The sequence below is a fragment of the Suricata suricatta genome, chromosome 9 (genome assembly GCF_006229205.1).
Source record: "Suricata suricatta isolate VVHF042 chromosome 9, meerkat_22Aug2017_6uvM2_HiC, whole genome shotgun sequence".
Lineage (NCBI taxonomy): Eukaryota > Metazoa > Chordata > Mammalia > Carnivora > Herpestidae > Suricata > Suricata suricatta.
Genome location: NC_043708.1, coordinates 69,895,065 through 69,909,479, shown reverse-complemented (window position 1 = coordinate 69,909,479; position 14,415 = coordinate 69,895,065). Strand labels below are relative to the sequence as shown.

Genomic DNA, 14,415 nt, shown 5'->3' with positions numbered 1-14,415 from the left:
CCTCCAGATTGCCTGGTGATCTATTTTGTTTCCTTTTGTGTTTCTTTTTCTGTTTTGAGTGTCTTTCTTTGCAGGTTTCTGTAGCCGGAAGATCTCCGTTCCGCTCCCAGCGGCTCCAGTGTAAATTCCCCTACCCCCTGGGGAAATGCACTACCTTGTTTTGGGGGGTTTTGGGGCGTTTTTTTGTTTTTCAGTTTTTTGTTTTGTTTTGTTTTCCTTTGCCTTTTTTTCCCTTTTATTTGGAGGGAATGGGAGGAAGTGGGAACAGGGAGGTGGGAGGTGGATTTTCTTTATTTTTTTAGCTCATTTCCAGGGGTTGGGAGTTTTTTTTTTAATATGTGTCATGAATAAAGTTGTTTTTGAAAATAAAAACTGTTTGGCCTTTGGGTGTAAGGATTATTTATCTATTTTCCTATTTTCTCTTAGATCCCAGATGGCTGTTAATTCTCCTTTGTGGAAGTGCTGATGTTGTGGAGGGGAAGTTCTCACGAATTAAGGAGTAGGAGTTAAAATTACAACGAACAGGAACATTGTGTATTTAGTTGAGGATGATGAGTTTCCTGGGTAACATGTAGCCCTGGTTGGCATTTGAGGTAAATCAAATGAGCCTGGGAGTGTGAAAGAATGGCCAGATGAGAATAATCTGATAGCACCTCATTGTGTACTCATTGTGTACTCCTGATTAAATTTAACGTGCAAATGAATTATCCACACGAACAGCACTAGATTCTTTGGGGTATCTGGGTAGCTTTTCTTGTGTTTACCCCAAAGTTGAAAAAATTTGGAGAAAAGTCACTAACAAAGACCATGGCAAAGTTTATATTATCTTTCTAGCCATGCAGTTACCACTTAATCTGTTCAGCTAACTCATTTTGAATCATTCCATTAATTAGGACTTAACAACTGGCTTTTACTGATTTAACATCCTTAAGATTAGTAGTTACTTGGTCACATTAATACCAAATTTCTCCAGAGGTCTCCAGATTCCTTGGATAGTACATTGTATCCCTGCCCCCTGACCCTACTCAAGTCTTCTCCATTACTTATCAGGATTTCTAAATTTAAACCTTTATGTATTCTATTGCACCATTAACCTCTTCCTGGGGTGTTTTGTGATTGCCTCTGACCTAGGTACTGTCTTCAGTAATCTTAGGTTAAAGAGATGAATGTCCTATGTGTGTATCTGAAGCCTTAACCCATCTCCAATGGCTTTGTATTCTGAATTCTCAGGTCAGTATTGACCACTTTAGCATTTGCTCATTTATTATACTGAGCAAATTTATTATTCTGTTGTGTCATTTGTTAAGCATTTGGCAGAGGTGGAGGGGGAACCTGTCTGGTCTAACTAGATAACAGCTAGAATAGTGTGGAGATTTGTGCAGAGGCTGATTAGTGGGAGTCTGACTAGCAATGGTGAAACATCTGAAGTAGCTTGAGGAGGTTAATGCTGAGAAGGTCTCATCTATCCACCAGGGGGCGTTAAATGGTTAGCTGTAAAACCCCTACAAATTGTTGGTTGGGTCTCCGACAGGCGAATGTCGTCTTTTTTGACCCTTCTTTGTTTTAAATTTTATATATCCAGTCAAGTCTGCTCCATATTCTACTTGTTCTCTCCATGCTATTTTAACTTGAGCAACTCCCCATCTTAAAGTGGGCTCCTGGTAGATGTCTGACTCCACACTGTTCATGTTGCCAGAAAAGTCCCTGTTCTACCACTCAGATCTGGAATGAAGTCCTTTCCCAATTTGATCCTGATTAAATTTCCCTGTCAGATCTTGCTCTACATGTGAGGCCTTGTGGATTTCAGTTGAATCTTACTATATTTGATTTATTGCCCATGCCATGCTCATTCCATCTGCTCTGTCGGAATCATAATGTATAAAGCCAAGTGCTACAGCCAGAAACCTTTCTTAATTCCCTAGTCAATATGAATCACTCCTATTCTCGGCAAATTGCTCCTGTGTTTAGTACTTCATGGCTTTATAAAACAATCACATCCCTGTTTCCCCCCTCAACTGCAAGATCCTTGAGGGTATAGATTGTGCCTTTATATTACTTAGGTACTCAGAAGGCATTAATTCACCGTGGGGGCTCCCTTTATCCTGGACCTGCTGGTTCTTACCTTCACAAGAATCAGATTTCCCTCCTTGGTCTTTTCATTTTTCCTCTATCCTCAGTGATTGTAGAGGAAGTATGAAAAGAAAGTTGCTTTCCTTTGGAAAGTTTGCTTATTTTTTGGTCAGTCACTCCTGATGAGCTCCCTCTTCACCCAGGGATTGGCATGAACCTGATCTCAGGGATTATGTGGGAGGGAAGTGTCTAAGGGAATTGGGGGGGCCTATCTCTTAAGATTTCTCTAGAGTGAGAGTCTGAGTCATCTTTACAACGACAGCTGAGAGCTTTTCCAGATAGGATTTGCCCACCCTTACATCACCAATAAAGAAAAGTGGTTGCTGTTTTTTTCCTAAAACAGCCTTCCTTACTTTTATATATGGTTGAAATGAGTAGCCTTTGTTAAGTCATGACCTAATTTTAAAACCTCTTTCAACTCTGCTAATCTCTCATGCCTTTTCCCCTTTATGCTTGTAATCATTGATTAAACAAACATTTAGCAAGTGCTGGGCACTGTTCTAGGTGCTGGCATTTGTTGAAGAATCATTTAGGGGCGCCTGGGTGGCTCAGTCGGTTGAGCGTGTGACTTTGGTTCAGGTCATGATCTCACGGTTCGTGGGTTTGAACCCCGTGTCAGGCTCTGTGCTGACAGCTAGCTCAGAGCCTGGAGCCTGTTTCAGATTCTGTATCTCCCTCTCTCTCTGACCCTCCCCTGCTTGCGCTGTCTCTCTCTCAACCAAAACATTAAAAAAAGAAACCTTTAAAGAAGAATTATTTAGTCTGAGAACTTTAATTTTATTTGCCGTAGTAAAGTGTCAGTTTGCCATACCTCTGATGTATCCCACAGAAAAGCTGTATGGATTTTGTTGTTAGGTATGATTCACATGCCATAAAAAATTACCTGTTAAGTGTACAATTCAGTGATATTTAGTGCACATATATATTAACCATCATCACTACCTAATTTTATTAACTATTTTCAAAAGCCCAAAAAGAGTTCTATACCCATTAGCAAGGACCCCTAATTTGCCCTCCCTCTAGCTAGCCCCTAGCAACAACTAATTTCTATCTCTATGACTTTGCCTGTTCTGGATATTTCATATAAATAGGATCATACAATATGTGGCATTTTGTGTCTGGCTTTCTTCACTTAGCATAGTGTTTTCAAGATTCATGTAGCATGTATCAGCACTTCATCCCTTTTCATAACTGAATAATAATTCTTTGTATGGATCACATTTTGATTATCCATGAGTTGATGGACATTTGCATTATTTCCTTTTTTTTTTTTTTAATACTATTAGGAAAAGTGCTGCTACAAGTTACATGTTTTTCTGTGAACACACCTTTTCATTTCTCTTATGTATATACCTGGGAATGGAGTTGCTAGATGATAAGGTAACTAACTATGTTTAACCTTTTGAGGAATTGGTGGGCTGTTTTCAAAAGTAGCTGCATCATTTTGTGTTTCTGCCTGCAGTGTATGAAGGTTTCAGTTTCTCCACATTCTCACCAAACTTCTTTCTGTCCATCTTTTTTATTTTAGCCATCCTAGTGAGTATGAAGTAGTATCTCATTTTTTATTTGCATATGACCAATGATGTTGAGCATCTTTTCATGTGCTTCCTGGCCATTCGTATATCTTCTTTGAAGAAAAATGTTTGGATTCTTTGCCCACTTTTTAATTGGCTTGTTTGGGCTTTTATTAATGAGTTATAAGAGTTCTTTATATATTCTGGAGATTAGGCCCTTATCATATATGATTTGCAAATATTTTCTCCCCTATTGTAGGCTGTTTTTTCACTTTCTTGATAGTATGCTTTGAAACAGAAAAGTCCTGAAGATGTATGCCTGTTCTCCTAAGAGTTTTATAGTTTAGCTCTTAATATTTAGGTCTTTGATCCATCTTGAGTGAACTTTTGTGTATGGTGTGAGGGAGGGAGCCACTTCATTCTTCTACATGCAGATATGCATTTGTCTCAGCACCATTTGTTTATTCTTTCTTTCCCCCATTGAATGGTGTTGGCACCCTTGTTGAAAATGAATTAATTAACCATGAATGTGCAGGCTTATTTCTGGAGTCTCAATTCTATTCCATTGATTAATATGGACGTCCTATGCCATTACTACACTGTGTTTATTACTGTACCTTTGTAATAAGTGTGGGAAGTATGAGACCTTCAATTTTGCTCTTTTTCAAGATTGTATAGCTATTCTGGGTCTTTTACATTTCATATGAATTTCAGAATCAGCTCGTCAGTTTCTGCAAAAAAGAAAGCTAGAATGTTTAGAGAGATTACATTGACTCCATAGAACAATTTGGGGAGGATTGCCATTGTAACAATATTAAGTCTTCCAAACTGTGAATGCAGTATGTCTATTTATTTAAGTCTTTGATTTCTTTTAACAATGTTTTGTAGTTTCCAATGTATAAGTCTTAGACTTCTTTTATTACATTTATTCCTAAGTATTGTTTTTGGTATGTTAAATGGAGTTTTCTGCATTTTGCTTTCAGATTGCTCATTGCCATTGTATAGAAATACAATTGATTTTGTACATTGATCTTGTACCCTACAAGTTTAATTGTAAGCTTAGTAGCCTTACTGACTTGTTTGTTTAGTTCTAACAGGTGTGTTTGTGTATTCCTTAGGATTCTCTATATGCAAGATCATGTCATCTGCAAATACAGTTTTGCATTGTCCTTTACATTCCAGGTATCTTATTTTTCATTTTCTTGCCTCAATTCCCTAGCAAGAACCTGCAGTACGATGTTGAATAGAAGTGGTGAGAGCAGACATCCTTGTCTTTTTCCTGATCTTTGGTACAAGCTTTCAGTCAGTCATGATAAATAAGATGTTAGCTATGGGTTTTTCATATAAAAGATTCCCTTTATACTATGGATGTTTAAACAGTTGCTGTTCTCCACACCATCCATATTCTGTCATACGTCTGGACTTTGCACTATTTCGGTCCAGGTATCTGAGAAGTTTTCCTTGACTTGCTTCCAAAAGCAGATCCTTCCCTCCTCAGAGCCGCAGCAGCACTTTAACATCTCTGCATTTCCACGTAGGATTGTAATGATTTGTCTCAGTCTTCGGAGCCCTTGCAGGGAAGGACCATACGCCCTTCCCCAGAGCTGAAGCAGCACCAGACAGTAGTGGGTAATCAGCAAACACTGGTTATGTGGTGGCCAGGCTAGGTTGACTGAATGAGAGGAATGAGAGTGGCCTTCAGGTCACTTCATGTAACTTAAGGTTAGAAATGTACCCCATATATACTTTTAATTTTCCCCCGAGTAATCCATTATGGCTCATAGTTGTGAATCCAACAAAAATATTTCTGCAGTCTGTTTCATGTTCATGAAAGTAGTAATTTCCTTATTTTCCTAAAAACTATCTCCCAAGTTCCTGGGGTGTCTTCTAAACTGATTACAGGAGAATGAATATTTTCTATATGGTGCACAGTAAGAAGATTGCAGGCTCTTGGTTTTCAAAATCTGGCTACTCTACTTAACTTATGAGTTACATAACCTTGAGTAAGTTACCTTTTCAAACCTCAGTCTCCCCAGTGGAAAAATCCTAAACAATGAGAACTGTTTCTCATGGGGTTATTGATGAGGGTCCAGTGAGATTATGTGGTTGGTGAATTTTAGAGCAAGATGACAGTTAATGTTAGCTACACACGCTGACCCTTCTCACCTAGGTTATGAATTGCTTGGGGGTGAAGGATTGTATCTTCCCCTGTGCTTCACTGATACTACTTGAATACTTTCATTTTCATTACTTCTGCCTCTTTGGTTGAAGGCAGAGAATCTGGTTCTCTTTCATCTACCCTCCTACAGGAGCTGCTTTAACTTCCCGAGTCTTTTTACTTTTTCCCCCTGATCTTCCAGATGTGTACAAAGACTGGGTTTTCTGGAATGCCCTGTTGATACTATTCCTCACAATATGTATTGGACAGTGTTATTAGTGTATGAATAACTTCTTGTACTTCCAAAAAGTACAGAACTTTCTTATCTACCATCGTGTTGGTTTTCATCAAATTGCTGGAGACAGTAGTATGAGATCTCATTTATCGTTGGCTACCCAAAGCTAAAAAGTGAACATTGGAATTAGTTACATTGTTCACAGACATTGTTCTACAGAATGTGGAGTACAGAGTACAAAACTGTGAAGAAACTAGTGAAGTTGAAGGAGCAGCCAGAAGCCGAGTTTTGAGTCCTGGCTCTGCCATTTAATGGCAGGTCCTCCATTTCTCTCATTTCCATGTCCTCAGTAGTTAAATAGTATAAAAATAACACTAGTTTCAGAGAGCTGTGGAGACTAAATGAGAAGGGTTCTTATGGGTTCTCCAGTAATGCAATTAGTATGGAGACCCCATCAGCATGGCTTGGTTCACAGAGCTTTGGGCCTCAGGCTTGGATTGGCAGAGGGGAAGGAGATAGGACCCTGGTGCTGCAGGCACCTGTGGAGAGTGGGTCTCCTTTCTCTGGAAGAGGCTAGCCTCAAGACTTCAGTTTCTCCAAGATTCCTTCTCTCCAGGACCACCTCCCATTTGATATAGGGATATTCAGGATATCAGAGGCCTTAGTTCCCCCTATATCCTTTGGGTTGAAAGCACTGTACTTTTCTCCTAAGCCCTTGCCTGAAGGCTTCCTGCCTCTGAGTGAAGTCTCACCTGCTTCAGGATGCAGCTGTTTGGGGCCCCAAACCTCTGGTCTCTCTCCTCATTACTATTCCTAGTATTAGATGGATTTTAAGGTCCTTGAAGGATGGCCTATGCCCTAAATATCCAGGATGGTAACTGATCTGTAAGTTGGGCACAGGAAACATTTGCTGGAAGAATGAAAAGTTAGTAACTTTTCTATCATATGTCAGGCTTTTGTGTTTTAAAATTGAGAAAGACAAAGTTCCTGCCTCAAGGAGCTTACCATCTAGTGGTAAATTTAGACGCATGTATAAATACATTATCTTGTTTAATCCCATAGCAACACTTGAAGGAAGCTAGAGGTTAAGAGATTTGCCCAAAGTGGTCAGCCCCGGGCTAGTATGAGAAGCAGGTCCTGGCATTGATGTGGAAAACCTAGTCACCTACTCCTGAGGTGCCTTGAGACTCACTCCTTGCTTCCGAGGGTAATGCCTAAAGATTGGAAGGAGTTGGGAAGGTGGCCATAGTGTGCATCAATGATGAGCTCCAGCTCCAGGATCTAATTATGCCCCAGCTCTGTCACTCATTAGCTTTGTAACCTTGACCAGGATATGAGTCTCTCTGAGCATCAGTTTTCTGATCTGTAAAAGAAGAATACTATAGTAGGCATCTATTGTTTTTACCTACAGAACACCCTGTCCTACTTCTGCTAACAGTACAGAGTTGCTGCTTTCCATCTTCCCAGTTGTCAGTAATATGGGTGGTGGTGTAGGCCTATCAACTCAAGCTAGCCAATCATTTGCTCTCTGGAAATGAATCTTGAGTAGAATGACCCAAAGATGGAATCCCACTGGCGGTCATTCATCCAGGTGAGGTCCTACTTCCTGGACCAGGGAGCCTGTCTGGTTCCTGGCCTTTTATGACTAGTTCTTCTTCTTCTGTGAGCTCCCTGTCAACCTGCCCCACCAAATCCCTCTAATAAATTCCTATTTTTGTCCAATTAAGTTCATGATGGCCAGTTTTCATGGCTTGCAACAACAATAAAACTTTTAATTGATCCAAACACCTGCCTTGCAGTGTTGGAAGGGACTAAATGATTAAGTGAAGTTTGTAAAGTACCTAGCCCAGCCTTTAGCTGCATAGCAAGCCATCAGTAAAGGGTAGTGGCTGTCTGTAAAGTAACATGAGGGGGATGGGGGTGCAAGGCACAGGGAGAGTGGGAGGGAGATAGTTGCTGATTTTGGTTCCACTAAGAGAAACCTTCCCCCAAGAGACGGACAACAGAAGGGAGGGAAGTCCAGGCTATGGTATGCTCATTTATTCAAAATGTCTTTATTGAAACAGAATGATAGAGCAAGAAAGTGAGGTCTGGGAGGATGTCTTTGGGCACAAGATGGAGCCCAGACCTAGTGGTTACACTGTGGAGCTTGCTCCCTGTCCCCTGACTCTTGCCAAGGAAGTGAACACAAAGCAGCAGGGAGGAGATGGGGGTGGGGACAGCCCTCTGAGCTCTCCTTGATGGCTGGCCTGAGGTGCCTCTGAGCCTTCTGGGCAGCCCTGCCTTCCTCACTCAGTCCTCCCAATCTGTTTGCCAGGGCCTTATGCCACCTTTCTATATGAGCCAGCCTCCTGCCAGGGCGCTCAGAGGCCTCTCAGAGGGCAGGGTTGGGGGTGGCAAGCAGTGGGACGTGGTCACAGCGGTTAGGGGGTGGCTGCCGCAGCAGGGAAGGCCGGCGGCACAGCTCCCCATCACGGAGCACCTCAGGCAGGAGCTTGCGCTTGGTCTCTGGCAGAAGCATGATGCTGAGGATGCAGAGGAGGGCACAGGCCGCCAGCACCACATGCTGCAGGAAGGCTCCATGGCCCATGTGGAGGCGCTGGGCTGGGCCACTCAGCCCTCCAAGAGCTCCCAGTGCCATGATCAGGCCCAGCCCTCGGCCCCTGGGAGAGATAAAGGAGGCACTCAGTTTCTAACCTTAGGCCTCATCCCAACCCTTCTCCAGCAGCCTTCCCTCCCTCCCTCAGGCCCTTCCTCAGCAGGAGTAGCACTGCTCTCACCGGACAGTGGTAGGGATGACTTCAGCAGCAAGGAGGGTGCTGAGGATGCCAGCAGCTTGGGAGGAGAAGAGGCCAAGGACAGAGAAGGTGGTGATGGCAGCCTCATTCAGATCTGGAGGGCCGAGACAGAGAATGTGAACGGAGATTAGGAGATCATGTTTGGCCTAGTCCCTGGCATCATCCCCTTGGCTTTCTGACCCCATGGCTCTAGGCAGGTGGGCTTCTGGGCATCCACTAATCAATCGGGAGGACAGAGAAGGTTGTGTGGCCTGGTGGGGAGGATGTGGAAGATCTGAGCAGGGTCTGGTCTGGACTTGGGGAGGCCTATGTCAGAAGCAGTGGCTGAGCCTGTCTGAGGCACCTCTGCTGGGGTTCCTTTGCTCAGGCCACTGTGGGGAAGGGAAGATGCTCACAATCCCACAGGCCCAGCAGGACCAGGGACGCAATGCCAGTGACGGTCATTGAGAGTAGCAGGATGCCCCGGCGGCCAAATCGGTCCACGGTAACCCCCAGGAAGACGCAGGCCAGGGCTGCTGTGCCGCTGGCTAGCAGAGAGCACAGGTAGAAGTCCGATGGGCTCCCTCCTCCTCCAACAGGCTGGTAGCAGTAGCGAATGGCATGGGCAATAAAGCTGTGGGAAGGGGGATAAAGCAAAGAGCAGTGTCTGACTGCCCATCCACATCCTTCCACCGCATTGGCTGCCCTCTGCAGGGTCCTCAGGCCTTCCCCACCCAGCCATCCCCCATTCCAGCCACTGGCCTGGCCCTTGACTCAGACACCCAGGCTCACTTGGTGAAGCCCAGGATAAGCAGATTTTTCCAGATGTTGCGGTAGTTGAGGAGGGAGGCGAAGGAAAAGGAAGATGTTGCAGGGAGAGGGCAGGTGTTCTCCAGGTCTTTGGGAAAGAAAAAGGAGCTGTTTGTTAGAAGAAAGAGCTGAACCCCAGGGTCCTCCACATGTGTGGTAGGGACCCTGAGAGGTGGCACAGCTATAATCATGGAGAGGGCACTGTCATGTGTGCATGTGAAGTATCACCTGTAGGGACCCCTGTCCCTTACCCTGCAGGGCCTCCTGGGCCTCTTCTCCCAGCATCTGTCCATGGGGCCGGTTCCGCTCAGCCAGGATCCTTAGCACGGACTGCGCCTCCTCAATCTGTCGCTTCACTATTAGCCACCTCGCAGATTCCAGAAACAATCCAGGCCAGCTAGGGGGGATGGGGGGGAGGAGGGAGGTGCACTCTGAGGTCTTCTGTCTCCTGATGCAGGGGTGGGAAACTCCCACCTCTGAAGGGCCAGGGCTGGGGCAGGCCTGGACAAGGGGCAGTGGAGAAGAGGAAGGGTCTCTGGGCTAGAGCCAGGTTGGAGGTAGAGGTGGAAATGGCCAGACAACAGGTGGAGGATGATACTAACCCATAAAACAGGAAGAGGATGCAGGGAGCGGTGATCATTCGCTGCAGAAATCGCCAGTCCTTTGAGACAAGGGCCAGGCCCAGGAACAGGAAGTGTCCCCCCACCCCCACCAACTCTCCTGCCAGTGCCACCCGAAGCCTCTGGGTTGGGTCGCACAGCTCGAGGCCTAGAGACACAACAGAAACAGGGAGGAGATGCCAGGGAGGAAGGAGGTATGGGAGAGAGAAGGAGAAAGGGAGAGAGGACAGAGAGTAAAGTCAGACCCAGAGTAGAGGCTGTAACCATCACCTCCCACAGACTAACCTCTGAATGGCAAAGAGTGGAGAGACTGTTCAGTCCTCTCTCCTCTCCTCAAACTTGGGAGGCCCTGGTGGGTTGAGTATTCCCAGTTTATAGGCTCTTTCACATCAGACCTCTTATTTGACCTTCATATCCAATCCTTGTTCAAGGACATACAGCTAGTTAGGATTTCATTTTTAAATAAGGCTCCATTCCCTGACAGCAGTAAGTCAAGGCAAGGAAGGCCTTAAAGATGGGAGCGCTGGCAGGTTGGGGTGTGGAGAGAAGCAAAGTTCCTGGATCCTTCAAAGGCTGGGGCAGAAAGACAGCTGAGATCCTGGATAGCTGAAATTGGGGACTGAAAAGGGACTGAGGAGACCCTAGGGGACAGTGGGAACAGCCTGGGAATGCAGACAGGAAGGCATGAGCCCCAAGGGAAGGATGTCTGGGAAATTGCCACTCACGCATCAAGTAGACACCAAGGTCAACTCCGGCAAGCAGAAAGCCCAGGAGGAATCGGAGAGCCATGACACCTGTGGAGGAGCCTGCAGCAGCCCCTCCCACTCCACAGGGGCCCACCAGTCCCAAGGTCAGCAGCACAATCCCTCGACGGCCAAACCTGGAAAGTGGGGAGGACCTCTGGTCACCTAGACTCCCTGGGAGAGGAGTTGCTGTGTGGAGCCCAGCTGCCCACTTCAAAGCTGGAGGTAAGAGAATTGGGGTAAAAAGTACTGAGGCTAGAGAAGATGGAAAGGGATGGGGACCATGGGTAATGATGTCTGGCTACTGGCCACTGAGATGTAGTTACAGTTTTGCAGGGGTGGGACTATTGACTCTTGGATGGGGCTACTGGTCAGAGATGAGAGCATGGAAGTAAGACCAACCATTAGAGGGGATAGGATATTACTTATGGGACTTCTAACCATTGATCCTTGGGGATAGAGTTATTGTTCAGTGAGGCTGGAGCTTGTCTTGCTCATATTGGTCAGGTCAGTGGGTATAAAGCTTGTGTTGCTCATACTAGTCAGAGGAGATCTCCTTCATCTCCATCATACATGGGGTTGGGACTATAGATCTATGACGGTAAGGCCATTGGCTACTTATGCATGGAAATAGTATTAGTGAAGATGTAGCTATTGCTTTTAAGGGACTGAATAATTGGCTTGGGGGGATACGGCCACTCGCCACTGTTCATTTGGTTGTTTCATGGGTCAGTTAATCCATAAAGATGGTCAGTGAGGATAGGGTCATTTCCCAGAAGATCCACTGATCCACGAGAATGGAATTATTTATTAATACATGGGAAAAATATCAATGGGGATGATCATTAATCTTTGAAGACTGGATAAACTATCTTTGGGGATAAGCTGGAAATATTAGTCCTTGGGTGGATGGGCTATTGGTCAGTAGGGATGAATCTATGGGGATATGAATTCATGGGGATAATCAGTAAGCAGGGAGTCACAGACCAGAGAAGCTGAGACTATTGGTCAGTGATGATGATCACTGAGTATGAGTCAGTGGAGGACAGGACTACTGATCTTTGAGAGGCTAGGCTATTGTCTTTGGGGATAAGACCACCGATCTATGGGGATGAAGATAGGGGTCACTGGTCATTGGGAAGGGGGACTGATCTCTGAGAGTGAAACTACTGACCCAGTACAATGGGACCATTTTTCCATGGGTTAATGAGCCTAATGGTACTGAATTTAGGAAACTAAATTCTTGGTCTTTGGGGATAAGGGTTTTATTCCATAGGAATGATGCTATTGGTCTATGGGAATGAGACCACTGATGCATAAGAATGGCCTGTTGATCTTTGGGTATGTGACTATTAGGCGGTAGGATAGGTATTGATTTTGGGGATTATTGACTGTTGAGTTGCCTTTGATCCATGGAAGTTGAGCTATTAATCCATTTGGATGGGACTGTGTATGGGTGGAGATGAGTCTAATAATCTATGTGGATAATCAGTGGAGATGGAACACATGCTCAGTGGTGATGGTGTCTAGAATCAAAGGAATTGGGAGTTTTGATCACTGGGGAAAACTATTGGTTGGTGGGGATAGGTTGTTGACTTTTGAGATAAGGCCACTGATTCCTGCAAATTGGGCTTTTGACTTGAGAGGATCTAAGAGCACTGACGACCCATACGGATGGGACTATTAATCTCTGGGGGAGGGTGTGCTATTGTAGTCATTGATCTATGGGGTTTGGACAACTGACCCATAAGGGTGGAGTCATTTGTTTATAGAATTGAACTGTACAGGTCAGTGGGAATGTGGCTATTGGTATTTAGGAGTTAATGTAATGATCTGTAGGAATAAGGCCATTGAGATGGAATCCATCATGTGGACGGGGCTTTAGTGGGGATGAGTCTATGAAGATGGAGAGGGAGGTGGTTGGTGATGACAAGGACAATAGAGGAGAAGCTAGGACTTTTGATCTGTGGAGACAGGGTTTTTGGTCAGTGGGGATGGGGCTTTCATCTTTGGAGATTAGCTATTGATCCAAGGATATGGGGATGGGGAATGGGTGGTGTTATCCTCTTGCACAGAAGAGGTATAGAAGGAATATTTCTTGATGGGGAGTGAAGCTGAGACAGGGATGGGACTGCATATTATTGAACAGAAGAAGTCCAGAAGACTGTAGAGTCCAGAATTCCTCTTCCGCCTCTTGCAAAGGCCAGTTGCCTGGGCTAGCCACCCTAGCATCCCCTCCTCTCTATTTGTCCTGTCCCCAAGGCAACCCTCACCTGTCCGCTGGGTAGCCCAGGAATAGGTAGCCGGAGGCAAAGCCCAAGATGAAGAGGATCTGCTCCAGGATCACCTGCCAGCCCAGGTCACACACTAGATCCCACTGGGGATGTGAGAGGGATACAGCGGGCATGAGGCCCTGTGCTCCTTGTTCTCAGCCCGCCCCCAGACCCGCGGCCCTGCAGGCTGCCTCACCTGGCCAATGGCGTTGGTGGTGAGCACCGGCAGACCATTATAGTCCCAGTCCTTGAGACAATGGTTGAAGTCCGGCGGGGCAAAGCCGCTGCACGAGGGGTCCGTACTGGTGGCGACACGACTGGCGGCGCTAGCTGCTAGGGCCGCGCTGGTGACGCTGACGCCGCTGGCGTTGGGGGGCTGCTCCCAGCCAGAGGCGTTGGGGGCAAAGCCCCCGTAATGGCAGTGCAGTGGGGGCGCCAGGGTGAAGATGGGGTCTGAGGCCATGCCCAGCGCCACAAAAAGCACGGGCAGGCAGCAGAGGCCGAGCTGCAGCTGCTGGCCGCCGCCCAGCGCCCCCACCTGGGCGAGCAGCGCTTCAAAGCTGAGGGGGCCGGGGGGCACGGCCAGCGACAGGCTGCTGCCCATTCCGTCGCCGCCCGCGTCGCCCTCCCCCTCCCGCTCCCGCTCGCGCTCCCGCTCACCCTGCAGCTGCTCCGTGGGTACCGCATCTCCGAGGGTCCCGACCTGCTGGGGGGTGAGGGGAGAAGGGTGAAGCGTAGAAAGCCGCAGAGCAAGGCAGGAGAGGTGGCGCGAGGAAGGTGGTCTGAGGTGGGGAGTGCGCAGTTGGAAAATGGCCGGCTTTTGGCGCGGTGCCGGGGGGGGGGGGGGGGGGGGTATGATGGCGTAGTCCCCAGGGGCACTTACTCCGTTGGGGCTGGGGGTGATCTCTACAGTGCTGTCGATTTTGCTGCCGCCCCCGCCATTGGGCTCGGGGGTCCCGGTGGCCACCCGGGGAGCCAGCTTGCCGACCGCAGGGGCCCTGCCGGCCCACACCAAAAGGATGCGCTGTCCTCTGGCCCAGGGGGGCACCAATGCCCGGATACAGAGGCTGGAGAGACCCCGTTCTACAGCTCTGCAGCCGCGGGCGCCTCCTTCGTCTCTGCGATCTCTGCGCTGCTTTCCCCTCCCCTTCCTCC

The 14,415-nt window shown here is 46.8% G+C and overlaps 1 protein-coding gene across 2 annotated transcripts; it reads right to left on the bottom strand.

Moving 5' to 3' along the window:
* Nucleotides 1-8,062: 8,062 nt before the first annotated feature.
* On the bottom strand, nt 8,063-14,406 carry SLC22A17 (solute carrier family 22 member 17). Of its 2 annotated transcripts, none has more exons than XM_029951202.1 (10): nt 14,144-14,406; nt 13,457-13,966; nt 13,261-13,364; nt 10,970-11,124; nt 10,227-10,392; nt 9,876-10,021; nt 9,607-9,712; nt 9,231-9,448; nt 8,818-8,929; nt 8,063-8,700 (listed from the first exon to the last, which is right to left on the bottom strand). In XM_029951202.1, the coding sequence occupies exons 2-10, from the start codon at nt 13,862-13,864 to the stop codon at nt 8,412-8,414; spliced, it is 1,704 nt and encodes a 567-aa protein (XP_029807062.1). In that variant the 5' UTR covers nt 13,865-13,966; nt 14,144-14,406; the 3' UTR covers nt 8,063-8,411. The 2 variants fall into 2 exon arrangements, with proteins under 2 accessions (XP_029807062.1, XP_029807063.1); XM_029951203.1 differs by having other exon boundaries at nt 13,457-13,963.
* Between the last annotated feature and the right edge of the window lie 9 nt (nt 14,407-14,415).